General features: G+C 53.8%; 7 protein-coding genes across 7 annotated transcripts; 3 read left to right on the top strand and 4 right to left on the bottom strand.

Annotated features, from left to right (window-relative positions):
* Positions 1–636: 636 nt before the first annotated feature.
* Positions 637–1,691, top strand: ISF_07462 (lipase precursor; the record flags this gene model as incomplete). Its single annotated transcript, XM_018851065.1, has 2 exons — positions 637–718; positions 772–1,691. The coding sequence occupies 2 exons, from the start codon at positions 637–639 to the stop codon at positions 1,689–1,691; spliced, it is 1,002 nt and encodes a 333-aa protein (XP_018701661.1).
* A 426-nt stretch (positions 1,692–2,117) lies between these two features.
* On the bottom strand, positions 2,118–4,447 carry ISF_07461 (DNA repair protein Rad7; the record flags this gene model as incomplete). Its single annotated transcript, XM_018851064.1, has 4 exons — positions 2,118–3,836; positions 3,901–3,928; positions 3,985–4,056; positions 4,425–4,447. 4 exons carry the CDS (start codon positions 4,445–4,447, stop codon positions 2,118–2,120), a joined length of 1,842 nt encoding a protein of 613 aa, XP_018701660.1.
* A 391-nt stretch (positions 4,448–4,838) lies between these two features.
* ISF_07460 (DNA repair protein RAD16) lies at positions 4,839–8,064 on the top strand (the record flags this gene model as incomplete). The annotated part of the gene is made up of 3 exons (XM_018851063.1): positions 4,839–4,884; positions 4,951–7,762; positions 7,836–8,064. 3 exons carry the CDS (start codon positions 4,839–4,841, stop codon positions 8,062–8,064), a joined length of 3,087 nt encoding a protein of 1,028 aa, XP_018701659.1.
* A 565-nt stretch (positions 8,065–8,629) lies between these two features.
* Positions 8,630–10,057, bottom strand: ISF_07459 (ornithine decarboxylase; the record flags this gene model as incomplete). Its single annotated transcript, XM_018851062.1, has 2 exons — positions 8,630–9,690; positions 9,784–10,057. The coding sequence occupies 2 exons, from the start codon at positions 10,055–10,057 to the stop codon at positions 8,630–8,632; spliced, it is 1,335 nt and encodes a 444-aa protein (XP_018701658.1).
* A 4,271-nt stretch (positions 10,058–14,328) lies between these two features.
* Positions 14,329–17,392, bottom strand: ISF_07458 (mitochondrial presequence protease; the record flags this gene model as incomplete). Its single annotated transcript, XM_018851061.1, has 2 exons — positions 14,329–17,062; positions 17,115–17,392. 2 exons carry the CDS (start codon positions 17,390–17,392, stop codon positions 14,329–14,331), a joined length of 3,012 nt encoding a protein of 1,003 aa, XP_018701657.1.
* A 1,005-nt stretch (positions 17,393–18,397) lies between these two features.
* Positions 18,398–20,243, top strand: ISF_07457 (Taxilin; the record flags this gene model as incomplete). Its single annotated transcript, XM_018851060.1, has 6 exons — positions 18,398–18,590; positions 18,660–18,931; positions 18,986–19,134; positions 19,182–19,434; positions 19,485–19,922; positions 19,986–20,243. The coding sequence occupies 6 exons, from the start codon at positions 18,398–18,400 to the stop codon at positions 20,241–20,243; spliced, it is 1,563 nt and encodes a 520-aa protein (XP_018701656.1).
* A 3,017-nt stretch (positions 20,244–23,260) lies between these two features.
* Positions 23,261–24,589, bottom strand: ISF_07456 (hypothetical protein; the record flags this gene model as incomplete). Its single annotated transcript, XM_018851059.1, has 2 exons — positions 23,261–23,754; positions 23,830–24,589. 2 exons carry the CDS (start codon positions 24,587–24,589, stop codon positions 23,261–23,263), a joined length of 1,254 nt encoding a protein of 417 aa, XP_018701655.1.
* Positions 24,590–26,427: the final 1,838 nt, after the last annotated feature.

Genomic DNA, 26,427 nt, shown 5'->3' with positions numbered 1-26,427 from the left:
CACCCCCTTGCAGCTTCCCAACTCCCTTTGCCAGAGGCTATGCCGGTCCGGGCAAGTAGCCCGACGCGACACCACTACACAACTCCACGACTTGCTCTTTTTTTTTCAACCTTCTTTGTTCGTCTTTGCCCTTTGATTAGTAGTTTGGGCTCTTTGACGCACGATGCTGGGTTCCTGCCAAGCAATGATGGGCCAGTACGTGGGCCCTGCGAACGACCTCGCCCTTTTGCCCTACAACGTACGCTCCGTTCCCATACTGGCGGGCCCGTCTCATGACCAAGCGTTGCAGTCATATCTTCGTTTTTATACGCCCCTGGCGAGCAGATTTGTAAATAGGGCACTCCGCTGCGTGCGGGGATAGCGACGTGGCAAATGCGCGCCGGTGCGTTGGGACCGAATTGTGCCCCCCGTTTCCGTTAAGACGATGTCGTGAGGCTCAGACGGGGCCATGGCGAGAGCCATTCCAGGTCAGCTCACGATGTCGTGTATATATAAGACCTTGTCCGGTCCACGAAGAGAAGCGATTTCTACTAGCAGACTCACATCAACTTTCCCAGCCTCATCATCAAAGGCGGCTTCAGTTCCCGCATCTCCTCCCTAGTTCTGATCCATATATATACCACTTACACAGTGACCATGCGCGTCGCCCTCCTCTCCCTCGCCACGGCTGTGGCAGCCAGTCCAATGGCTGACTACCTGTCTTCCATGGAACCACGAGGTATGTCCCTTCAGCCCATAATTGCAACACCAACATGCTAACTTGGACGATAGCCGCCGCCATGAACGACGGCATGATGAACAACTTCCGCTTCTACGCACAGCACGCCGCCGCCGCCTACTGCAACGCTGTCGGCCCCTCGCCCGGCGACTCGGTGGCCTGCGGCGGCGAGTGCGACGACGTGATGCGCAACGGCGCCACCATTATCGACACCTTCTCCGGCCGCAAGACCGGCATCGCCGGCTACGTCTCCGTCGACGACACCCGCCGCGAGGTCGTCTTCTCCACCCGCGGCAGCAACAACATCCGAAACTTCATCACCGACGTGCTCTTCCTCAAGCGCGACTGTGACTTTGCCCCCGGCTGCAAGATGCACATTGGCTTCTCCGACTCCTGGAACGAAATCTCCGCCGCCGCCACTTCTGCCATCAAGGAGGGCCTGGCCGCCAACCCGGGCTACAAGCTCGTCGTCACCGGCCACTCGCTCGGCGGCGCCGTGGCCGCCCTCGGCGGCGCCTACCTCCGCCGCGCCGGTATCCCCGCCGACGTGTACACCTTTGGCGCGCCGCGCGTCGGCAACGACGCCTTCGCCAACTTCGCCAACGCCCAGGCCGGCGGCCTGCTGCTGCGCATGACGCACACGGACGATCCCGTGCCGCGCCTGCCGCCGATGATCTTCGGGTACCGCCACGGCGGCGCCGAGTACTGGCTGTCCAACGGCGGCGCCATGCAGAACCGCTACCAGACCGCCGACGTCAAGGTCTGCACGGGCATCGCGAGCGTCGCGTGCAACGCGGGCACGTTCGGCTTCGACATCCTCGCGCACCTCCACTACCTGACCGACACGGCCGACTGCGCGCCGGTGGGCATCCGGTGGAAGCGCGACGACGACGAGCCCTCCGACGACGAGCTCAAGAAACGTCTGACCAACTGGAGCGAGCAGGACCAGGCCCTGGTGAATGGGAGCAAATAGGGGGGCGAGCCTTGGCCTAGAGGAGGAGGGGGGGAGGTTGCGCTTGTTAACCAGAGTTGACAGCCCCGTCTAACGAGGCCGTATGACGATCACAGCATGCGCGATCAAAGTACATATGAAAAGGGGAGACCTGCACATATTTCGCACATTTTCTGTTTATGCTCCTGTTTTGTATATAGTCCATTCACTCAGTCCTTGTACATATCATGGCTGCGTATCTATCACTTCTCATCAAGTTACCACCCAAGCTCGCTGTGAATATATCCTGCCCAGCTCGCTGAGTGTCCAAAACAAGGTGTATTGCGACAGTACTAAGCCGCAATTGAAAGTGCATCGCTCAACACCTCGCTAGGCTAAATCATCAAGCAAGTCATTCCTCAAGCTATGGTGCCATACAGCCACAACTCACCCCATGAGCCAATACCCTCAGTGGATGCCCTCGGTCACCATGCCTTGTGCATTAGGTACACCAACTAGAATCACCCCGCGTGGGACCGGGACCTCCTTGACCTTCATGCATCCAAACACGTTCACCTCCTTGATCTTGGGACAGGTCCGGAATATGCTACCCAGGATAAAGTCCGTTACCGCCTCGCAAAAGCTAACCTCCAAGGAGCGCAGTTCTGGATACAACGCCTTATCGTTAAAGACTTCTTCAAACGCTTCGCGCGAGATGTGCCGGCAGGCATGGACATTGAGATGCTTGATCTTTGCCCCGGAATGCGCCATAAGAGCCTTGAAGCCTTCGCTACAAAGGCCAATATTGTCAGGATTCGCCCGTGGATTGGCAGCTTCGAGTTGTCGACACTTCTGGAGGTCAATAAATGGTACCGCAGGATTCTCCCACCCCGTAAATAGATTGGCAAAACCGGCATCTGTCATGACTTCGCTGTCCGTGATTCGAAGCTTAGTGATACTCTGGCAGTTTTTGCGAATCGCCTCCAAAACTTCGTCTCCAGCGCCTGGGAAGATCTTCAACGACAGGGTCTGTAAACTGGCCCCGACGCCAGAAATGCACTCCGTCAGTGCTGTTGATGTGATCTCATGGTGAACTTGGAGGCCGAGATGTTGGAGAGATGAAAGTGCCCCGATTGCCTGGACACCCTTACTGGTAAGCTTCTGGTTATTTGATACCTTCAGTCGCTGTAGATGCGGGCAGTGTTTTTGGAGCTCGACAATGGTGTCGTCTCCAAAGTGCAGGTCTGTGTAGTAAACCTGGAGGGTCCGAAGGTCACCGCCTTTTGCAGCAAGAAATTCATGCCATTTTCCTTCGCTCAACAGGTTCGCGCCATGCAGATAAAAGGTCTCCAAGCGGATGTCGCGCGAGAGGAGGTAATCCATGACTTCATCCTTGAACTGGATCGCGCATCGCACTTTGAAGTGACGCAACTTCGTCGCTACTTGAAAAATACCGATCAGCTCATTTTCTCCGAGCTTAGCGCCATCATAAATGTACAGAGCTTCAGTGTTTGGTTGAACAAAGAGTGGCAGGGTCTCTGGCTTGAGTAGTCTGCGCTTCGAAAAGATGCGCCCGATCTTATCGATCAGGTGCTCCGGCAGGTCGCCTAAGCTCTCGGCCAATTCGACGTTCTTTGCCAGGGTTTGGACGCAAAGCGTTGCAAGGCTCTTGGTCCCTACATCACCGTCAAGCATTCGGCTTTGCGTGGTTCGGCGAGCACCAATGCCGCCCGTTTGCTTGCGAGGCTTCTTTTTCGGCTTTTGCCCTTCTCGCTCTTTGGCTATCTCGCGACCGCAGAGGGCACAAAGGAAACCCCCGTTGGGGCCTGTGACAGAGTATGGCGTGACGGTGAATCGTTTGTCGCAGATTTCACAGTTGTCCATTTGACCAGGCAAGGGCGCGTGGTTTAGCTCATAAATGGCACGCGCAATGTCATCATCCTGTTGGCTATCACGATCAAACTTTTTGCGCTTTTTGAAAGACTTGCTGGCCTTGATCTTTTCAATGGCCTTCTTTTCTTCCTTTTGCTTCTGGGTCAGCTTCTTGCCATCAGCCGCACGCTGGCTTGCGGTGGTGCTCGATTCCGCCACCGCGGACGAATCGGCGTTCGCGTCAGCTTGCGTGGCTGCGGCATGTCGACGCGTCAAGGCCTCATTACGAATCTGAGTGGCCGAGATGTTATGTGACTGGGCTATGTTAGCGGTCTGACAGATATTTGGGCAGCCCTGAGATGGGCTATGGAGGACTTACAGCTAGGAAGTCCGTCAATGCTGATTGTCTGATTTTCTTTTTGTTAGAGAGTTCCACGAAAGCGTGAGGTAGCGGCTAGCTTACGGTCCTGTGATGTTCCTGCGATGATTGGTCCCTTCGTCGTCGGCACCATTGGCCGCTGATCGCCGCCGGACCCTAACAGGCGGTTAGTAGTCTTAGGCATAGAATCGGTACCGCAAACTGACATGATGAGAGGTTGTGGTAGCGTAACTACTTGCGATTGATAGGAAATGTTGTCACCAGTGTGCAAAAATCAAGAACCAAGGTGCAACAGAACACAAGCTGTGAAGAGGGAAGGTTAGCGGCTAGGTAACTACACAGTGGGCGTTCAATGAAGTTGACACAGCCCAGTGCAAACGCCACGGCGTGTCAAGTACCTTTCGCGGTTCTAACACGGTGGCACGTGATCGGACTGAAAATTTTCTACCAATTCGCACTGTAGAGCTTCACTTGCGAGTGTTAAGAATTGCGGGGCGTCGTGAACAGAGGACAGTGCGGCGTACCTGGCGCACTGGCTCTTTAGCATTTTCGCGGCCCGCACGTGCGGCGTGTAAAGGGGTTGCACGGCGCGGCCAGGGCAAGTCGTCATATTAGCACTGTGCCGCGGAGTCAGTCAGTCACGGTCGCAGCAAAAAGAAACGAAGCCACGATTTACACCTGCTTTCTGATGGCAGGCCAGCTGCTTTTCCCATCAATTCCATTCGAGATATTTGACGATGCTTTGTTGAGCCTTTCCTCAAATCCTTCGTTTTACGTGCGCGGCACCTGCAACGACGTTGGACGCAATTCGCCACTCACTCAACACTGACCGTGAGCTGAAGACAGCGCCCGTCAAAGTCTTGCACCCCAAAGCCCAGGCCTCGGCAAAATCTACTTTCCATTTAAATTTCTGATCCTTATCAAAAAGACATCGCAAGATGCCTCGTGGCAAACCATCTAGTGGTGCTTCCACCCCAGCACCTGGTATGTGAATGACCGTTGCGCCGTCCCTCCTTCTATTCTTTGCTGACCGTGACTACTGCCGTATAGCAAGCCAGCGTCCCAGGCGATCCACAAGATCCTCTCTCCTCGCAAGCAAAAACTCCTCGCCAGCTCCTTCGGCGGCAAATTCGGCTGCCAGCAAACGAGCCACCCGTCTCAGCCGAGGTGCTGCTCAAGAACCCAACAGTGAAACCGTTTCGGAAGTCACCACGCCTGCAGATCTCACCTCAGACGAGGCCAGTGACTTCACTCCTGCTACTAGCATGATGCCAACGCCGATGTCAAACGAGGCCGGGCAGTCTGCAGGCAAGCCGCCATCGTTTGTTATCGAGGTCACTACCTCCCGAGCCCGTTATGCGGAAAGCGAGCGTGCCCTTTCACTCAATGCAAAGGGGAAGCGCCGTGCTGATGTTGTTGACGATTCTGACGACGACGATGATGGCGCCTTCTCTGACGAGTCCTCGGATGCCAAAGTTGCCCGCAGACTCCAAGAGGAAGAGTACGCCAAAGCCCCGTCCCGGCGCACAACAGTACCAAAACACTTGCAGCACAGCCCCAGGTCTGATGATGTGAGCCCTGTCCTGCGCCGGCAACCCAAGAGGGAGCAATCGAATTCGACTCCTAGTGGTCCAAGCCGACCTTTGAAGATCGCCAGAACAGTCTACGACAGCCTTGCCTCAGAATCTGACGACGGTCTTGCCTCGTATTCTGACGATAGCGATCTCTCAGATATTGACATGGACGCGGAAATAGCGGCGGCCGCTGCTTTTGATGAGGGCAATGCTATTACAAATCGTAAGGGCGTCTCCATTGAGATCTCTGACTCGGCAGGACTTAGTGATTCCGATTTCTCCATATATGGACTCTCCAGTGATGACGAACCTTTGTCTAAGCCTAAGGGAAAACAGGGAAAATCATTTTCTGCATCCAGGTCCGGTCCTAGCAAGCGTGGGAATAAGTCTTCCAAGCCTCGCGGTATGAGCAGTGCGAACGCTATCAGTATTCCCAGCGATGAATCTGAGACTGCTTCCAGTTCAAACCTTGGTGATCTTCCTGATCTTGCGGCTTACCTTCCTGATGATGCGGCTGGCCTGCTAGAAAGAATGTCTGGCCGTCGCAGGGGGTACAGGCGTGGAAACAAACGCCGGGCTGTAACCGAACGAGAACGTCTCGAGGCTCATCATCCAGAGCTCCAAACCATGTGGACAGATCTGGAAAAGATGCCAGTAATCAACGCAGGCAGGGCGGAACAGCCATCGACCATTTCACGCCGTCTCAAACCCTTCCAGCTTGAAGGTCTTGCCTGGATGAAGGAGATGGAGAAGCAAGAATGGCGTGGCGGCCTATTGGGCGATGAAATGGGCCTTGGGAAGACGATTCAGGCTGTTTCGCTCATCATGTCCGATTATCCCGCCAAGCAGCCCACTTTGGTGCTGGTGCCGCCAGTCGCGCTGATGCAGTGGCAGTCAGAGATGAAGTCATACACTGATGGCACGCTGAAGACGTTCGTCTTTCACGGCACAAATGCCAAGACAAAGGGCATGCAGGTTAAGGACTTGAAAAAGTACGATGTCATTATGATGTCGTACAACAGTCTAGAGTCCATCTATCGAAAACAAGAACGTGGATTCAAGCGCAAGGATGGGCTCTACAAGGAAGAAAGCGTGATTCATGCTGTTACCTTTCATCGCATTATCCTGGACGAAGCCCACTGCATCAAGACGCGAACGACAATGACGGCCAAGGCGTGCTTCGCTCTCAAAACCCATTATCGCTGGTGCTTAACTGGAACGCCCCTTCAGAACAGAATTGGCGAGTTCTTCTCTCTTATTCGATTTCTCAACATTAAGCCCTTTGCATCGTACCTGTGCAAGCAATGCCCTTGCTCTACTTTGGAGTGGAATATGGATGAAGACAACCGTTGCCATAATTGTGGTCATGGTGGCATGCAGCATGTTTCCGTTTTCAACCAAGAGCTTCTCAACCCGATCCAGAAGTTCGGCAACTTTGGACCTGGACGCGAGGCATTTCGCAAGCTTCGGCTGATGACGAACCGCATCATGCTCCGCCGTTTGAAGAAGGACCACACTAATGCCATGGAGTTGCCCGTCAAAGAAGTGTTCGTCGACCGTCAGTTCTTCGGCGAGGAGGAGAATGACTTCGCAAGCAGTATCATGACAAACGGTCAACGCAAGTTTGACACGTACGTTCATCAAGGCGTGCTGCTCAACAACTATGCCAACATCTTTGGTCTCATCATGCAGATGCGTCAGGTCGCAGATCATCCCGATCTGATCCTCAAGAAGAATGCGGATGGCGGCCAGAACGTGCTCATCTGCTGCATCTGCGATGAGCCGGCCGAGGATACCGTCCGGAGCCGCTGCAAGCACGACTTTTGCCGAGCCTGTGTGTCGGGTTACATACACTCCACCGACGAGCCCGACTGCCCGCGATGCCACATCCCGCTCTCTATTGACCTGGAGCAACCAGAGATTGAGCAGGACCAGTCAATGGTGAAGAAGTCTTCAATTATCAATCGTATCAAGATGGAGAACTGGACGTCGTCTTCCAAGATTGAACTGCTTGTTCATGAGCTACACAAACTTCGCTCGGACAATGCGTCGCACAAGTCCATTATATTTTCGCAGTTTACGACTATGCTACAGCTTGTGGAGTGGCGTCTACGCCGCGCGGGCATCACAACGGTCATGTTGGACGGCAGCATGACGCCGGCACAACGCCAGGCGTCGATTGAACACTTTATGAACAACGTGGATGTAGAGTGCTTCCTCGTGTCACTCAAGGCCGGTGGCGTCGCCCTCAACTTGACGGAAGCATCGCGTGTCTTCATCGTCGATCCGTAAGTCAATCGCCCCCGTGTTACCTCGATCTTGTGCGTGTGTAATTAACCTTTTTTTGTACAATTTGAACAGGTGGTGGAACCCGGCGGCCGAGTGGCAGTCTGCGGATCGATGCCATCGTATCGGGCAGACGCGCCCGTGCACGATTACGCGGCTGTGCATCGAGGACTCGGTTGAGAGCCGCATGGTGCTGATCCAGGAGAAGAAGACTAGCATGATCCAGTCGACAGTGAACGGCGACGACAAGGCCATGGAGTCGCTGACCCCCCAGGACATGCAGTTCTTGTTCCGCGGCAGCTAAGGAGAAGAGGGCCTCTGATGGGAGACAGCCACTCTGTATAGTAAGGGTTTCAGGGAAGGGTAGCATGGAGTCTATTTGGAAGATTATGGGGGGTTCTTTTTTTTTTTTTTTTTCGTTTTTGCTGTGATGTGGTTGCTGTGATTGTTAGCTATGAGGCGTTTAATACCACCAGACAAATGATTCCTTGCTACCTTTATTCGTTTCTATCGTATTGAAGTATTGCAATGAACTGATGTAGATGTGGGTTCAGGCCAAACTCTCTAGTACCTAACCACGACGTGTTATATACGATCATAACCTCACATTGCTGGCGCAACCCATGACAATGTTGTTGTTCAAATTTAGCAAATTGTAGGTTTTCGTGTGTGTGCTGCGCCACTGCGGCATAATATGGGTGACTTTTTGACAATGAAATTCTTCCTATTGAGAGACGAAAAGATAATCGAATCTAGCTAGAACTTAGGCATTGCTGCTGGTACAAGAATGCGCAACCGAAGAAAAGTCTGTCTATGTCATCTCTTCTACATAAAGATAGCGAAAGATTTTTTTCCTATTTGGGGAATGTCTAGATGCCAATGAGAGCATTGACGGCCGGCTCGGAGGACACGTAAATGACCTCGTGAGCGTTGGAGAAGCCATTGAACTGGGTAGCAGAGCACTTGGTGTAGGCTCCCATGTCCTCAAAGTATAGCCAGTCGCCAACATCGACGAGGTCAGAGAACTGGGTGCTCTCGGTGATGCGGTCAATTCCGTCGCATGTAGGACCCCAGACTGAGTACTCGATGCCGTCAACTGCGGGGCCAGCGAGAGCGGTGTCGTAGACCGTCTCGCCGTTGCGGCGCAGGACCTTGGCAATAGGGTGCTGGTGATCAAACATAATGTTGGAAAAGTTGCCGTAGACGCCATCGTTGATGTAAATCATGTACGAGGTAACACCGGTGGCAGGGTCGTCCACGGTGCGGCGGGCAATGACGTTGCATGCAATGGTAAAGGCCGAGGCTACATAGTAGCGACCAGGCTCTGCGATGATCTCAACATTGCTGGTGGGCGGGAAGAGCTCGTCGAGGGCGCCGCTGAGAACGGCGGCGTTGACCTCGAAAGTGGCGCCGGAGAAGCCTCCGCCGACGTCGAGGGTGCGGAGATGGAAGCCATGGTTGGCAGCCTGCTGGAAGACGAGGTGGGCGTCCTTGACGGCGTGGTAATAGGCCATGGGGTCAGAGGAGCCAGAACCGACATGGAAGCTGACGCCAACGACGTTGAGACCGAGTTCCTTGGCGAGGGAGAGGAGGCCGTCGGTGGTGTCCATGGGGGCACCGAACTTCATGCTGAGACGGCAGGCCGAGGAGGTGTCGTCGGTAATGATGCGCAGGTAGAGCTCTGCATCGGGAAAGTGCTTGGCAATTTTGTAGAGCTCGTCGGTGTTGTCAAAGGTCATCTGGCGGACGCCGGCGGCCTTGACGTAGCGGACGTACGAGTTGGTCTTGCAAGGTTGGGCGTAGATGATGCGGCTGGGGGAGCAGCCCATGGCGAGGACCTGGTCAATCTCGGTCTTGGAGGCGCAGTCGAAACCGGTACCGAGCGCAGCGAGGAGGCGGAGGACCATAGGGTCAGGGTTGCATTTGACGGCTGCATGGGTTAGCATCTGCCAATGCGTTGGGAGTGAGGAGGTATTATCAAGGTGGGACATGAGTATAATGCGGGCTTGATGGACAAACATACCATAAAAAGGACGGACACGAGGGAGGTTCTTCTTCCAGCGCAGGTGCTGACGGTAAACGTCGCCAAGATCAGCTACGAAGAAGGTATCCTCATCTCCAGGCTCACAGAGCTCATGGTCAACGGCCTCGACGCGTCGGGAGAGGGCATTGCCAATGAGCTGCTTGGAAATGGCGGGGCCATCACGGGAGGCGACCGAAGGGACGGGGAGTCTCTTGGCTAAAAACTGAGACTGGTGAATGGGGTCGACATGGTGGTCAAAGATAGCCGTGGTCATGGTCATATCCAAGGTATTGAAGTTGTTGGATACGAGAACAAATAACCGATTACTTGTTGATTGATGGGGAAGCCAGTGATGGGAAAGGCTTGTTAGGGTGGTCGAAGGATATAACAGAAGTTTCCTTCAGCGGACTGGCGAGGCCTCCTCGACTCTTCCTCGGTAAGAGGAAGAACCTCAGAACTCCTCCTATGCGGCAGCTGATCGGTTTGGTGGGAGGACGGGGGAGGAAGTTGATGATCCAAGTCACCAGGGGTCAAGAGGGGCGCGTTGTACAAGTTATAGGAAGCGGCAGGCGAAGTGAGGAGGAGGAATGGCGTTGATGATGTGAGTAGGCTTGCGAGAGCAGAAATCTTTGTTGGAGAAGTGGATGACGGCCTGGGGAGCCGTGGCGGAAGCGGTGCCTTTTGAGTTGAACCCAAAGGCTAAGGCAAGAGTCGCGAGGACGATGGATTTATAGGAATTGGGTAGGTTTGACGGCTAGAAAGGTGGTGTGCCTATTGTTATGAGAAAGGAGAGTTGGTCAGCGGTCAATTTTTTCCCGAATATGTGGAGTATGACGCATGTCGTTGATGGCAGAGCGAGGGGGGAGGTGGGAATAGAATGGAGGGGAGAAATAAACAGGGAAACGGCAAAAAGAAGCCGGCAATGTAACAGTCCGGAGGAGGGCCCTGTGTCAAGTGCCCAGGCGGGTGTTTTGGTGGTGATGGTGGTTTGGCCGTGCGGGCTGTCGTGATGTGGTGGGCGAGGCGGTGGAGGGGGGCGGAAGAGCAAACGGATGGAAATAGGTAGGATGCGCCATTTGTCGGAGGGAACAAACTAACCGTGCGGGAATTTTGCAAAGATGGCGATTGAACGGTTGATAGGCTGAAGCACAGCTAGAGCGGAAGCGGGAGCTTAATTGAGGGGGAATGGCGGTGCAATATGTTGCGAGGACACGGTGTGGTGTTGTGTTGGAGTAGAAAAAAAGGTGCGAGGTCAAGTCGGAGGTGGGACGAGAAGGAGGGAGCACACGGGCGGTTGAGGCTATGGCGTGGCAGCGCGGGCAGCGGGCAGTGTGGGCACAGGCTTGTGGGTGGGCAGAATTTTTTCTACAATGATTTCGAAGTTCCAATTGCAGTTGTCTTGTGGTACAGATTGCATTTGGCGGGGTTATAGGCGGGATGACTACCACCTGGTACGCGCCGCTACCACAAAGTACAGTGGCTGCAGCACTCCTCGTTGATCGGTTAGCGCAGTGCGGGAGGGCTGTCCGGCGGCTTGTAAAACCATCGAGGCTACTGAAAGACCCAGAAATGCAGCTCGTGCAGCCAGTCACAGGCCGTGTAAAACGCCCCCCGGTGAAAACGCGACACACAGATTGATTTTTTGACTTTTCTACTGCACAATTCGTACCTACCGAAGGCACCAACAATCTTGCTGCTTGCAACCTGCTCATCCACCGTTCCTGGCTCCGCACCGACCTACTAAAACGATTGACCCGACTAGGTAACTACTAGGTACCTGCACCTCTCCACGAACCGGATCCGAGACAGATGATGTGTGCTGCACCACCTGTCCGACTTGCTGGTAGGCAGTGCCAGCAAGATGTACATCAGTCATATAATGAGAGCCCAATTGCTTACTATGCGGGAATTTACACAAACGAGCATACTGCTTGCTGCTCCTTTTCAAAAGTCAGCCTCATACCCGCCGTAGCAAGGCAGTTCGCAAACACCATCTCCTGCAGCCACATGCTCCACCTACCTCAACCTCCAACACGCATCTTGATTACCAGGTGAACCTACCACCACACACCTATAACGATCTCGCCTACATATGCAAGTCTCTCCCGGAAGCCTTCTCCGTGACGCTGAAATGCTAAATGGGGTGCTTTCGGTACATTACTCGCAGCTTCTTGTACACCTCATGGCATCACGAACAACACAGGCATCCGTCCAACTTCTTCTCCCACAGCAGCTGCCAGGTCAACCAGTCCGATTCTCACGACCAGTGTCGATGCTTTTAGTTCAATATTTGAGCCGAAATCGTCGGCCCAGACAGCATCCGTGGACTGACTTCGCGGACCCTGAGACCCCGGGTGGCGATGTCACACATGTCAGAACCGCCAACCCCGGCAAAACGCACGCAATAATGAGCTTTGGATGCTTTGTGTCTTGATGTGAATATTGGCATACGAATAATACTAACCAACTGTCTCCCACACACAAGGCAAAACAAGCCTGTGCGTTACTGGCCAATTTTGCCCGACTGTACGGTGGCCAAAGAGCCTACCAGTGTTACCCTATACATCCACATCCCGATGCCGTCCAGCCGGCTCTTGGCGATCCGCGCCCCAGCTCGCACCCCAATCGTTACTCAATGCAACCCTGTTCTGACCTGTACAATGGTGACATTTCAGACAATATAATGAATTGTCACCGGGTCTCGCATCTTTCCCGCTGCCCCCGGATTGGTGGCTTGACGAGTACTCACTCTAGGTTATAGGCTTAGCTACATACATACATCGAGAACCACGCAGAGGTCTTTAGCCGCAAGCCTCAACCGCACCGGCTAAGTGATCCGACAAATCGCGCGAAGTCTGTCTTTCACCTGTTCCTGTATCGTTCATTAAACAACCCTGCCTCAGGAGCCGAGCACCCCGTGTCGACTCGAGACTACCGGTCACCTGCTACCAACTAGCTACATGCCACATGTTACGCACATCCTTTTGTCCCCAAAATAGCCTTTGGCCAGTCGGCACCCAAGATCCGAACAAACCCTCAAACAAAACTGCCATCACCGGCATAAACGCACAGACTCTCTCCGGCAATTTGGCCCGATCGACTTGCCAAGGAGCTTGGACCTTGGGTCTGCCTCCTCTCACGCGACCACCACCCTTCGGGCTTAAACTGGACCAACCGGCGTCGAGAAAACACGCACGTCTTACATACCTACGTAGGCCGCCTCTGCTCACTGCATCAAGAGAGAATGGAGAAAGGCCCAAACGCCATGCGTCTTCTATTGAGCCTGGTCCCCTCGTTTTTTGGGGCCATGCGTTGTCCCGTTGCGATCGCCTAGCTGCCCGCAGGCTCTCACAACACTATCAACTAATACCGCATACAAGTCGAGTCTTTTGACGCCAAAAAATTAAAAGTCTCATACTACAAGCTCGACCAACAAATATTCTTCGCATAGCCATACAGCCGACGCTGTCGTGGAGAAGTACCTCACCTGTCACTGCGCCATCGCTCTACGCATTCGTCATCAACGACCGTTTCGTCTTCCAGTCACCCCCCTCCCTCGGCATCGCGAAAGGGTGGACTGAGTTTACACGCATGTCTCCCCCTTTCCCCTCATCGGCAAAACCCCCTACCCGTTTTTGCAAACGAATCCTGATTCCGGGCTTGTTCGTGTTGCAGGCCCTCCTTTCTGGCCGGCCTGTCCGGTCCTCCTACCTCTCATCGTGAGCATGTACTCTGTTCTTTAGTCCGGCAATCCAATGCTCAGCGACACCGGCTCTGTGAGAACGAGCGATTTCCCCCCTCGTCTCCTCGGGACTTGCACCGAGTACTTCCAGCACCATTTTCCCCCTTCCCACTTTTCGCCTCTCGTATGCCACCCACCATCCCCAAATCACGCTCCAAGCCATCAGCGTAGGCGAAGGAGGCCTCCCTTCCGCGCCATTGTCCATTCCTGTCCCCTCCATAGTAGTCTAGTTACTCTGCCCGGCCGCTTGCCCTTTTCGTCTTCTGCTGGCTTGTTGATCGTGGCGATCAACCCAGCCTGCATAAGCGAGGCGGAACGAGCGACTTGGCATAGCACAGACAACTGCGTGAAGGATGTAGGCCTGGGACGCATCCAGGCCCTAAGCCACAAAACGATAAGAAGACATGACGAGGAACAGTGGAAAGACGAGGTCGAAAATGACAAAGGTTGAAAACAACACCAGTAAGCACCAAGGTCGTCCTCAAAGAAAGAAAAGGAACATCATGCGTTTGCTCTTGCGTTGCTCTGTGGCTTGACTGCCATGGATGACGGAAACAATGTTTCCATCGACAGAAAGGCGTATCGTATCTGAACGCGTCCAAAATCACTGCCGGACCAAGGCCCTCCCTACCTATTCACACCAGCATGTTGTTGAGGGCCCGTCAACTTTGTGAGAAGAGTCGTAAATTTCCTTTCCATCTATGCCCAAAATATACCTCTATAATGTACACATTATGCTTCTCTCCATTATTACAATCCATCAATATCGTACACAGTAGTGAGGTGAGAAACATGGAGAAAAATCACTCTGCGTCGCCGCCAGGCACGTTCATCTCCTCTACTGCCCAGCTGCCATCGACCCAGGGCTTCCTTTCACCCAGGAACGACACGCGCTCTTCGCCGGCATTCACGGCGCGCACGAGGTACCGCTCGGCGACGTCGCGGACCTGCTCGCGCGTGACGTCGAGCAGCTGCGTGCGCTTCGCCTGGCGCATGTCCTCGGAGACGCCCGACAGGAAGCGCGCCATGCCCTCCTCGTTGACGGCCTTGGGCGCGTCGACCGACTGGAAAACGGAGATCTTGGCCTCCTCGAGGTCACGGTCCGCCCACGCCTTGTCGGCCGCCCACCGCCCGCCGTCGCGCATGATGCGCATGGTGTTCTGCGGGTTCGGGTCGCGGTACGAGTAGAAGCCGAACAGGCCGTCGAGAGGCTTGGCGTAGGCCCCGCCGCCGTACGCGCCGCCCTTTTCGCGGATCTCGTGGTGCAGGTGCTTGTGCGTGAGCATCTGCGACAGGATCTGGAGCGGCGCGCCGTCGGGGTGCGTGTACGACGTGGTCGCCACGGACAGCCCGCCATAGTAGACCTGGTACGGCAGCGGGAAGAACGTCTTCTTGGTCGTCTTGGGGAGGGCGAGCGCGCCGCCGCCGGTTTGCGGCAGCTGCGGCTGCAGGTCACCAGTGAAGGCCTGCAGCGATGCGAGGTTGCAGGCGACGCTCTCGCTGCCACAGGTCACGGCGGCACGGAGGTTCCCGGTCGTGAGCGCAAGCTGCTGGATCTGCTTAAGCTTGGTAATCACGTCCCCAAGCTGGTCGGACTCGGGCCGGCCAGCGAGCGAGGTGACAAGCTTCACCTGCGACAGGCCGCTAACCTGTTGGCGGAGCCACGCGGCCCGCGTCAGGCCCGACTCGGCGTGGTTCATCGCGAAGCGGTGGCCCGACGAGGCAATATCGTTGACGACGCCATCGGCGGACGCCTGCAGCAGTTGGCGGATGCGCAGCGCCGCCTCGGGGCTGTCAAAGTCGGTGTCCAGCACCAGCGTGCGCAGCAGCTCAAGCATGACGGGCACATTGCGGTCCAGCGCCATGCCGGTGAGGATGATGCCCTCGTGGGCCGCCTCGAAGTTGGTCGGCGATGGTGTCGAGTGGTACCCGACGGACACGCCGCCTGTCTTAAGCTTGATGAGGTCCTCTAGCTGCTCCATGGTCTTGTTCGTGGTGCCTAGGCGCATGATGCTGTCGGTAAAGAGGGGAATCAGTTGGCGAAGGTCATCTGAGAGACCATCGATTGTGTTGATGGCCCGGAAGTATGTCAGGCCGTTCGTGGGGGCTTCGCGCCACTGAATGGAGACCCCGTCGCTCACTTCGTCGCGAACGGTGACGCGGTCGATAGTTCGGGGGATATCCTTGACGTAGACGGTGGGCAAGCAGCCAAGATCTTCCGTGTTTGTCTTGTTTTGCTCCTCAAGGAGATCATGCTCCTGCTGCTCGAACGCTGCGCGTGCTTGCTCTTCACCACCCGCTTTTTGAACCGCATCAGCAATCTTGCCTGCTAATCGTTCCTTTTCTTCATTGACCAGTTCTTCACCGAAAGTGGTCGATGGCGTCATGGTAAATGTTAGGGTGTTGTCATTGAGTAGATACTTTTCAATCAGTCCCTCCAGATAACCACCCTTGGCCATCTTTTCTTGGAAACCACTGATTGTGTCGTTCCAGGCCAAGGAGTCGAACGGGTCGACACCGTTGAACCACTTAGGCTTTAGTCTGTTGAGCATGGAGAAGCCAAAATTAGACGTCTTGTGCTTCAGAGACAGTTCCAGCTGATGGAGCGATCCGTCAATCTTGCCTTGGTCAAAGCCATTATCGCGGACCTCGCGGAGGATCTGCTGAACTCTTTCTTTGAGTTTGGATACGTCTCCTTCCTGCACACCGGTGAGACCAATGGAGAAGATGCCTCGCTTGGCAGAGCTATCATAACCAGAATTGGGGCTCCAGTCAGCGCCCATGCCAGTCTCTACCAGACCGCGGTACAGTGGCGAGCCATAGCCATCCATCAATAGGCTAGAAAGTAGAGCGAGCGAGAACGATTCCAGAACATCCGTGGTATCTCCCATTATCCAAGAGACAGATGTCTTGTATTGGCGATCCTGGTCAACCAAAGGGTCAAATGGGCCGGCCAACGTGACATCCTTGGGTCCAGAGAGCACCACTGGCTCGTGAATCTCCTTATCTGCCTCAATTTTCTCAAATGCCTGGAGGCGAGCATCAATTTCTTCCAAGTGGTCGGCCAGCGGCATATCGCCATAGGTGAAGAGCTTGGCGTTGCTGGGGTGGTAGTGCTCGGCGTGAAAATCCTTCAGTTGCTGATATGTTAGGTCGGTAATCTTCTGCGGGTCGCCACCAGAGTTGTTGATGTCGGGGAAGATGTGGTCTTGGAAGCGGATATAGTAAAGGTAGCCAGCGTCGGACATCTGACCTTTCATCTCATTGTAGACGACGCCCTTGAAAACGAGCTTCTTGCTGTCATCGTCTGTGGCCAATGGGTTCTCCGGTCCAATACGCCACCCCTCTTGTGTGAAGTCGGATTCTTTAAGAAGAGGATGGAGGGTCGAGTCGAGGTAAACGGACATGAGGTTCTTGAAGTCTTGGGCGTTTGTAGTTGCAAAGGGGTAGAATGTGTGGTCCGAGGCTGTGAACGCGTTCATAAAATTTGACAAGGTTCGGGGAAGCATTTTGAAGAATGGGTCGCGAATCGGATACCTATCATTCCATTAGCACGACGCGACACCTGCTCCGGCGTTTGCGCACTCACTTTTCACTGCCACAGAGCGTCGTGTGCTCGAGGATGTGGGGGATCCCTGTATCGTTGGGGGGGTTCGTCTTGAACCCAATCGAAAAGACATTATTGCTATCTTCGCGCGCAATATGCAGGTAGTTGGCGCCAGTCTTGTCATGCTGAAGGTGTAGCGCCGTGAGCTCAAGCTCGGGGACGTGCTTGCTTCGGACGAGCGTGAAGCCGTGCAGCTTGGAGCCAGGCTTGGGGTACTGTGACAGCTCAGTCACGGCCTTGCGGGCCGCATTGCGCAACATGGTGAGTCAAGGCAATACGACACTTGCAAGCAAATCGAAACCAAACAACCGAAAGCAAATGCGTGTCTGAGGCTTGATGACTGCTCCTGGAAATTTGGAGCACACATTTGGTTGGACGTCATTTCGCAGTTAGTCAGCATTTCGTCGCCGCTTTAGTAGAGGTTGAGAGCCAACAGCGAGGTTGGGTTCAAGATGCGGAAGATTGGGGCGAGCCCAGGTTGATGATGTTAATACTTCTTGAGATTTAACTTCGCTCGTTTTGCTGCTTATAGTAGTATCTTGTGTTTATTTTTTCGGTATTGCACCTAGTGATGACTTTGATGGCTGCAACTCAACGCTATCACGGCACTTTGCTCGTTCCGCGTGTTACTCATTAGGTCTAATGAGCCTGACAGATTGACTTGACTGGAACAGGGTCCTATAACTCAATCGTACCGATAAAGAACGTATGAAATTATGCTAGAAGCACAGCTGCCAGGTCATAAGAACAGTGTCAATATTACATAAAAGGCCCGGCACATTGGCGGCTTTGGAGACTTGGGATACTATAGCAGCGAGTCCTTTTGCCCGTTTGGGGCGGCGTTACTTTCACTCACCCACGCTTCCCATGTCCACTCGAGGCACTAGCCAAAGTTGTGCATCACGGAGCGGAAAACTACGTCGTCCACGTCCATTGTCTACCAAAATTGTCTTCAGCAGCGGCCCGCGGCAACGAGCTATCCGAACCCTTGCGCTTTGAGCCGTCTATCGAGTGCCATCTAACCCGCCCCAGCCGCGAAGCGTTTGCCGCTTCGCTCATCTCGGTCAGCTCATCTCGAACGAGGAGAATCTCCGCCCCTCAGCCAACTCCACGATCTCGCCGACAGCAGCCTGATTTTGGGCTCTTGACGTCGGCCGCGACCTCAGCGACTACATACGGTTTGATTCAATTTTTCTCCCAATGCTGCAACGCCGACTATAGCCTCCTGTGCGACAAGAAACAACGGACCGCACACCGAGCCGACCATGCCAGCGACTCATGCTGAGCCAGCCGTTACCAACGGCCACGATGGCCACACACACCTCGCGCCGCCCACGGGAAAACGGGGCAAGGGAAAAAGAGGTCTCGACTCAAACGAAGCCTCGAGACTTCTGGCGGCTCGTATCTCGCAGCTAGAGCAGGACGCTGCGGGCGAAAAGGATCAGGAGCTGGAAATAGGTAAGACGAGGGCGCCCAAGCGCCCGTTGTGTTCCCTTCAAACACTCCTGCTGACTCTTTTGATCATAGAACGAGAAGTTAAACGGGCGACTCGTGACCTCTTGCAGCAAATCTCCAAAATGGACGACTCACAAAAGATCGACCATCTGACGAAGCGGTCTAGCGAGCTGCTGGCCGATATGCGACGTTTGGATAAAGAAAATCAAAAAAATAAGAAGCGCGGCGATGCTTTGCAAAAAGAGCGGGATATAAACCGCACCGAATTGAGTAAGACGGTAGGGTTGAAAGAGAAGCTGGAGAAGTTGTGTCGCGAACTCCAGAGGGATAACAACAAGATGAAGGTATGCCGCTTATTGCATTACCAGCATGCTTAGGCGCAGCGCTGATCTATGCAGAACGAAAACAAGGAACTCCAAGCTATCCAAAAGCGTAATACCCTATCGTGGGACGAAAAATACGCCATCTTGCTCTCGAAACTCGAAGGCTACCAAGAAGACAAAGATACCCCGCGCAAGCAAGTCGTCGACATGGAAATGGAGGAGCTGTACGTCTTGATCTGAACGCTACCAGACTCCCACTGACCACGTATAGATTTCGAGTTCGTTTCAAGTCCTTCATTGAACAATACGAACTTCGAGAGCTGCATTTCCACTCCCAAATGCGAACCAAGGAGATTGAGTTACAATATCATCTCTCGCGCTTCGATCGGGACAAGAAGGCCGCCGAGGCCGAATTGGCGAAAATGCGTCAATTACAAACACAGGTACAGACGTTATCAAAAACTGAGTCGCAGCTTCGCGAAGAGCTTGAAATGTACATTGACAAGCTCGGCGAGGCATGTAATGTAAATATAACGAGGCCACTACGTCTACCGTATGCTAATGGGCTGCATAGGTTAAGGCCGCGCTGGACCAACGAGACGATATTATGGCTCGACAACGCAAGGAGATGCAAGAGCAATCCAAAAAGTGCAAACGTTTAGAAAAAGAGAACGAAGCACTGAGACGTCAAAAGGAGTGTACAGCAGCCAACATTATCGGCGTGGCGCAGGAATGGAAAGACAAGATGGACGCCGCCGACAGGAAGACGAAGAAGCTTATGAGTATCATCCATCAGATGCAACAACAGGGCCGAAAAGTTCCGCCGGCAATGGAGTCCACGCTGGAGAGATGCAAGAATGACGAGGATCTCGCGGAGGACGAGGAAGACAGCGATTACTCGGAAGAGGACGATGAAGAGGGCGAAGGGAGCGATCCGGACGACACAGAAGAGGAGTCACCGCCACAATCACGAGTACAACCATCGCAGCCTGGACCTTCGACGACGAATAAAGTACCGTATGGGCCGGAGCGCCCTCCCATACCGCCCGGCAACCCCGCTCTGAACGGACACTAGGAGACCGTGATGCGAACCTACGACGTACTGCAGGCACCGATGGACATTGACTGGAAAGACGACAACGCGGTGCAGGACTCGCTGTTGTCCACGGCCGTGTTCCTGCAGGACAACCCCATGATTTCCGACTTTCTCAGCATGACGATTGACCAGGCGTTTTCGGGCTGCGACCCGACGCAGCTCACGCCCGCCGACCGCGAGGCGTTTTGGGCAAAGCTCACCGCGCCGTATCACCCGGATGGACGCCGCAAGACTTAGCGGTTGGGTTGTCACCGAGTTGTGTCATGTGCGCGGATAGGACAGCGGATGGATGCTTTGGATGGAGGAGCTTCTGTATATTGATGTATGCTTGCATTTCTGGCGTTGCCGGAGCCTAGGGTCATTTGCTCACTTTGCTTCTTGTGGCCTTGTTTAAATACAATTATATTTTATTTCTATTGGGACAGGAGAGGCGAGTTACTTACCGGACAGGAACGCGCAACATGCCCTGGTCATTATGCGCATTGTTGTGCTGTCTCTGCGTTGAGTTTCTCGTCGGCCGCTTGTCCGCTTCGATACGCGGCAGTGATGTTCCGGAACAGCAACGAGCGAGTGAATCAGGTAGCTTATGCTCACAGAAGGGGCTGGCCGGACAGCGCAGGCACACGGACAAGAACGTGCGGCGTCTTGGGTGAGTTTGCTTACCTCGGCGAGCGGTCCGGCTGTGGAAAGTCTTGCGAGGGGCGGTTTCGATCACGACGATGATGAAGAGGCTCACGTGGCTCTGGAAGAGATTAAAGGGAACGCTGAGCTATTCACGCTCCGTGTCAGCAAAGGGCAATCAGGCCGCAGGCTCTTTGGCGACGCGCGGACATCAGGCTGTCGTGGCTGGTGCTCTGTGGCGAGCGGCAAGTGGCAGAGCTGGCAGCCGGTCAGTCCTTGTTACCATACGAAGGCTGACATGAGAAGGAACGACTCTTTTCACCTGGGAGAGGCAAAGTTTGCAGACGCGAGAGATCCAGCTCAGTGGCCACACAAACGACCCGACGTGATCATGCTATCCCAACTGAGGCTTCTCGGATGTATATCCTGATTGACTGCATTGGGATGCGCAAGCCGAGAGCCACAAGTTTACACGAGGTTGATTTGTCAACCATCACGAGGTGACCCCCAACTTTTTGATATCTGCCATGACCCGTATGTCAGGGCATCCGAACCCCCGTCCCTGCAACGTAACGGTCGGAGCCACAGTTGAGGGGGCGAGCCAGGGTCGTGATGGCCTCACGGGCCACTCTTGACCGTTTCAAGGTGCTGATTTGCTGTAGATAGGAGACGGCGCGCAGATTCCGCCCCCTGTTCGACCCCCACCGGCACCCGACAGCCCGCCGGCGGGATTGCAGAAAAATGCGACATGCTGGTATTTCGAGCGGAACCAACAGGTGGGCTTTTCAACGTCTCGGCAGAACCTCGCGACTTGCCGGCGGCGGCCGGTGCGCGAGCATCCTCCCTCGGCATTCGCTCCCAACTCCACCCCGGGGCCGTCGCTTCCGCCGCCGGCCCGATAAAACCCGCGTGAGCCGCCCCGGCTCACGCGATGCGTGCTATTCTTTTCTCGGCTACAGTAGAGTTCCTTCATTTTCTCAAGAGAGGAAGGGGGGCTTCTTTTTTGCCTATCGTGTCCTCTTTTCACCAGCGGGGGCAATGCTGCCGGCATGGGACGACCCGGCTCCCACCTTGGCGAGGGAGCGGAGCCCACAGGAACCCTGAAACTATAGTAATAAGTTTATCAACATGACGATAAGGCGACGGGAAATACTCGGATCGGGGAAGCGGACGTCACAGGTGAAGGTACTAATAAAGCGTCTTTACGCCTATTTTGCCGCGCTGCCGCCGGAACAACTATCCTTGTAGACAACGCAAAATCCAGCTATGTGAGATAAGTCACTTTTCCTGGCATTATTGGACTAATTTATGCCTTGAACCTTGTCACCCGTATGCCATGCCTTCTTTTCTTTTCAGTTTGTCATTTTCTTTTATTTTTTCTGAGCTATGAGCCGGTTCCAACAACGGCGTTGAAAAGTGCCAGGAAAGACAATGATTTATTGAGCGACTTGTGCTGGTTGGGAATTGCGACAAGGACCTTGATAAAATAGTGTAGTTTGAGCATCCAGCGAAAGTGCTTTGCTTTGCGCTGTGTCATTGACACAAGTCTGCCGCATCATTGTTCGTTCACAGCCACACCTCGGCTGTTTCGAACAACACCTCGCTGGCGCGCTCACTGTATAGTTTTCATTTCGGAGCTTCTAAGTACTTCAGGCCTCCGCGTAACGTTGCCTCCTCGCACAGACAGGAGAAGACACCCAGGCCCTGGTAGACCCCCTCCCCCCTCCAATTCATGCTGTGCAAAGCGTACACGCCTATCCCTCAGCTCGACAAGGGGGCCCAACATTCTCTGATAAAGAAGATGGAATATCTGTCAGGGCTCTCTGCCGAGATGAGCTTGCTGCGACGGAATGTTGTTAATGCAAGAACGATGGACGGCCTATGCCTGCCTTGGGCGACGGAGCCACCGATTCGCGGTCCGCTCAGCCAATGGCAGTGATGCCGGAGAGACACCGAATGCTGGGTACGACGACTCGTGTTGGGGGGAGGTGGTCATCGTGGGGGAGTGCGGATTCGGATGCCGATATTTTGCCAAAATGTTATAGAATCACTGGCCTGGTGAGGGTAGAAGTGGTAAGACATGGAACTGAACCCTGCTCCCATCCTACCACTACTTCTGGTATGTTTTTAATCACCGGAAATTTTGAGGAAATCTTTCGACAACCTTTGTTCCGAATTGTAGTATTGCCCCTTTTATAAAAAAGTTACGCCTTGAGGAGCTCCCGTCCCGTCCGCGCTGTAAGGTGACCTGTCAACTTTCCAAATCGCTGTGCCGTTTGTGCTCCTAGTAACAAAGCCTTGGCGCAAATTGATATCTACCCATTTGCTGGAGTCAGCCCCGTCGGTAGGCAGACTTGTAAAACGTCTCGTCAAGGTCCAAGCAAGCGAACCCATGGCGCAACACAAGCACGAGATAACTCCACGGAGAGCGGGGATGCAGCGGAACTGAAGAATGATGTCGGTGGATTCCACCATCTTTTTTCAACCCTATATCAAAAAACTGTCTAATCTACTTTGAACGGTACTTCTGCTGATGTGCATGCAAACCATGCCCACCGTAGCGAGAATAGAGTGTGCTTGTCTCCATCGCCAAATGCAAAGGGACAAGATAGGCCCGGTCCGCGGGTGACACTTTAAGCGGAAGCGGTGTCCTGCTCCTGGGTCTGCTCGCGGAACTCCTCGCAGCGATCCTGCAGCTCGTCCTTCTGCTCCTCATTCTTGGGGGCCACGGTGCCCTGCTCGAGCTGCTCGCAGACGTTGAGCACGTCGTTGATACTCTTGAGGCGCTTTTCCTCGCGTGTCGGCTGGGGCTGCTGGGAGGCACGCAGGCGGGCGCAGGCCCGGTCGACATCGTTGGGCCAGCGCTGCTCGCCGCGCATCCAGCAGATGAAGCGCAGCTTGAGCGTGTTGCCGTAGATCTCGGGCACCTGAGGGCCGCCAATGTACTCCTGGATGCTCGCCATGGAGTCGTCGAACCACTTGACAGCGTGGCCGATCGGGTTGTCCCACGACTTGACCAGGTCCAGCACGTCGTGAGCGTAGGGCGACAGCACGGCAAAGGCAACGGCCCCGCCGGCCCGGGCGCCGGCGCGGAAGGTGCGGGACACCTTGGTTCTGACTCTGCGAGCTACACGTTTTTTCGATTCATGTTAGTCGGCTGACGGGCGCAGATTTCAGGGTTTTGTCAGGCATTGATGCTTACCACCTGGTGCCTTGGCGTTGTACTTGGCGGGGTCGCAGACAGCACGCTTGCCAAAGCTGAAGCAAGAGGGCGATTTCTTGAGAACGTAGTCCTCATTCTTCACCTTGATGTTCCTGGCGGTCGGGTTCTGGGAGGTAATTTCGTACGCGTGCGAGATGCTCGAGGCGGGGACGGAGCCGGCCACGGCAAACTCCTGGTTGCGGGCGATGGCCGGGTCCTTGGCCGGGTTGTAGAGGCCGGGCACCCAGAAACCATCGGGAACGTCCTTAGTGGAGACGACATAGACGTAACCCTTTTCCGTCTTCGCGCCGGTGCGGCCAAACGCGTAATGTTCGGCCCTCGAGGGGTCGCGGGTGAGGGAGACGAGACCCGAGTTGCCGGCAAAGCCAAGATGGTCGCGCAGGCTGGGGTTGTTGCCCTGCGGCGCGAATCCCTCGGCGAAGATGACCGAAGGAGGACGCGAGTCGCCGCGGTAAAAGACACCCTTCTCGCCACCGCCGGGCGCCTTGATCTTGGAGGCCGCGTCGGCAGTGGTGGTCTGCGGGTTGGCGGGTGGCGCCTGACGGGCGGTCACCTTGTCAGGCAGGACGGTGTAGTTTGAGAGGATCTCAAAGATAGGATCCACGACGAAGGTACTGTCAAGCTCGATGCCATCTTCGGTCACGACGCCCTCAAGCTCGGGAAAGGGCTCGTCGCTGACAGCCTGCGGAGCGGCAATGACGCCGAGCGCAAGGAGCGCTGCTAGGAGATGAGGTTGCATGCTTGCGTTGCTTAGGATCCGAGTTGTTATGACTTGTCAAGTTGTCGAGGCTTAGCTGAGTAGAGAAGTGTTGGATGCTGATTTGATTGTCCTGGACGGCGGCGCAACGCAGCTATTTATGACATTTGGTCGTTGACAGACTCTGCCATCTCTGGTCCCTGAGATTCTCCGAGTATTCTCGTATGGCCGTCCTTCGATGAGAGAAAATGACAACTCTGTAAGATTTGGTGAACGTCGTGGACGAGTCATGGGATCACCGCGCAACGGTATGGTCCGCAGCATCATGCGACTCCGTTGTGTTGCTGACAGGAGCAGGCCCAGATTGACTGCGTGAAGACTCCAGAGTGAGTCTGAGAGAATCATATCGCGAGAAAAGCTTTTCGTACCTGCGTCGATTCCTATTCGTGCCTGGGAAAGCGTCCACTATGGGACAACTGTCGAGCCGCTCCGCCCCGGCAGCACATCCATCTATCGTGGCGTGGTTTGCAGTGGTGCGTTTGAGGACCCTGTAAGTGAAGAGCGGGAAGTCCGAACTGACTGCTCGACTTCAATCTTGGGCGTAGTTATGCGCTTCACGCCGAATTGCCCCGCTACGGCTAACAAGCATCAACAGAGTACTTTTTTTCCTATAATGCGGTATGCTAAAGAGTCTCTAGGATCCTGAAGACGGATAGGTTCGTGGTGTGTGCGTGACGGCAGATGTTGATGCCACTCGACGATGGAGACAGTCGGCTCCTGGTCTGTGAGAAAATTTTGCTTATGCATTAGCTATATCGCGGTAGATCATCCTGGAAGTCGTAGAATCATATTGATGAATATAAGCAGAGCGTGGCAAAAATCGTTTTGCGACGGCGGGCGCGTTCTGCTTGATCATACCACTTCTATCATGCTGGGTTTCATGTTCAGCTGGCATGGCTTTCGTTTTTCCTATCTTGCCAATTGACAGGGAGTCTCTCACGGCAGTCCTGGGTCTGCATTGATTGTACCAGCTGTGTTGATTGATCATTGGTTCAGGCCGGTGTATTCGTAAGGAACGAGGCGAGACAAGAAATCGTAGCCGCGAAAGCATAACCGAGAGAATGGCGGCTCACGTTTCTAGCACGCTGCCAACTTGGGTTCGGGACATGCTGGCAAAGGTAATCAAAATAGCAAGCTGTGTGACTGGGGCGAAGCAGTGAGGTAGGATACGGCAGCACCGCAGGAAAGTAAAGAATGCCAGGATATCAGTCGAGAAGAGCCAGATCCACATAGGCAACCCGATAGTAGAGGAGAAGTAACAGTAGCCGAGAAGCCGTCGGTTGTGCTATCACCGATCCAACATTAGACTTATCATATAGTAGAAAGAGGTGTATAGTAAGGCCTTTTTAATAACTTCCTACTAACTATAGCTTTTTTTTAGGATTCTTTAGAGGACCTTATAGAGTCTCTAAATAGTTATTTAAATAGTTCTATAGTAAGATTAATATAAAAGTAAAGATTTTATATTAAAAGTTACTTTTTTATTCTTAATTATACTTAAAGAAAAACTAAGAAATTTAAACTATATTTACTATCTCTTTTAAATAGTAATATAGTAAATAAATAGTAAATAAACTAGGACTAGTTTATGAGTACTTTATAATAGAAATTATAGTTTAAATAGTATAAAAAAAGAAAAAGACTCTTTATACTCTTTTCTTCTTTAAATGATTAATAACTATTATAGTACTTATTTATAAACACTATAAGACTAGTCTTTAATAATAATATATAATTCTATAAAACTATTAAAGATTTTTATACTATATTTTATTTTATTTATTTATTTATTTATTATTATTATTAAAAAAGTTCTTTTT

The sequence above is a fragment of the Cordyceps fumosorosea genome (assembly GCF_001636725.1).
Source record: "Cordyceps fumosorosea ARSEF 2679 chromosome Unknown scaffold_22, whole genome shotgun sequence".
Classification (NCBI taxonomy): Eukaryota; Fungi; Ascomycota; class Sordariomycetes; order Hypocreales; family Cordycipitaceae; genus Cordyceps; species Cordyceps fumosorosea.
The sequence above is the reverse complement of the archived record's forward strand: the minus strand, read 5'-3'. Positions and strand labels throughout refer to the sequence as shown.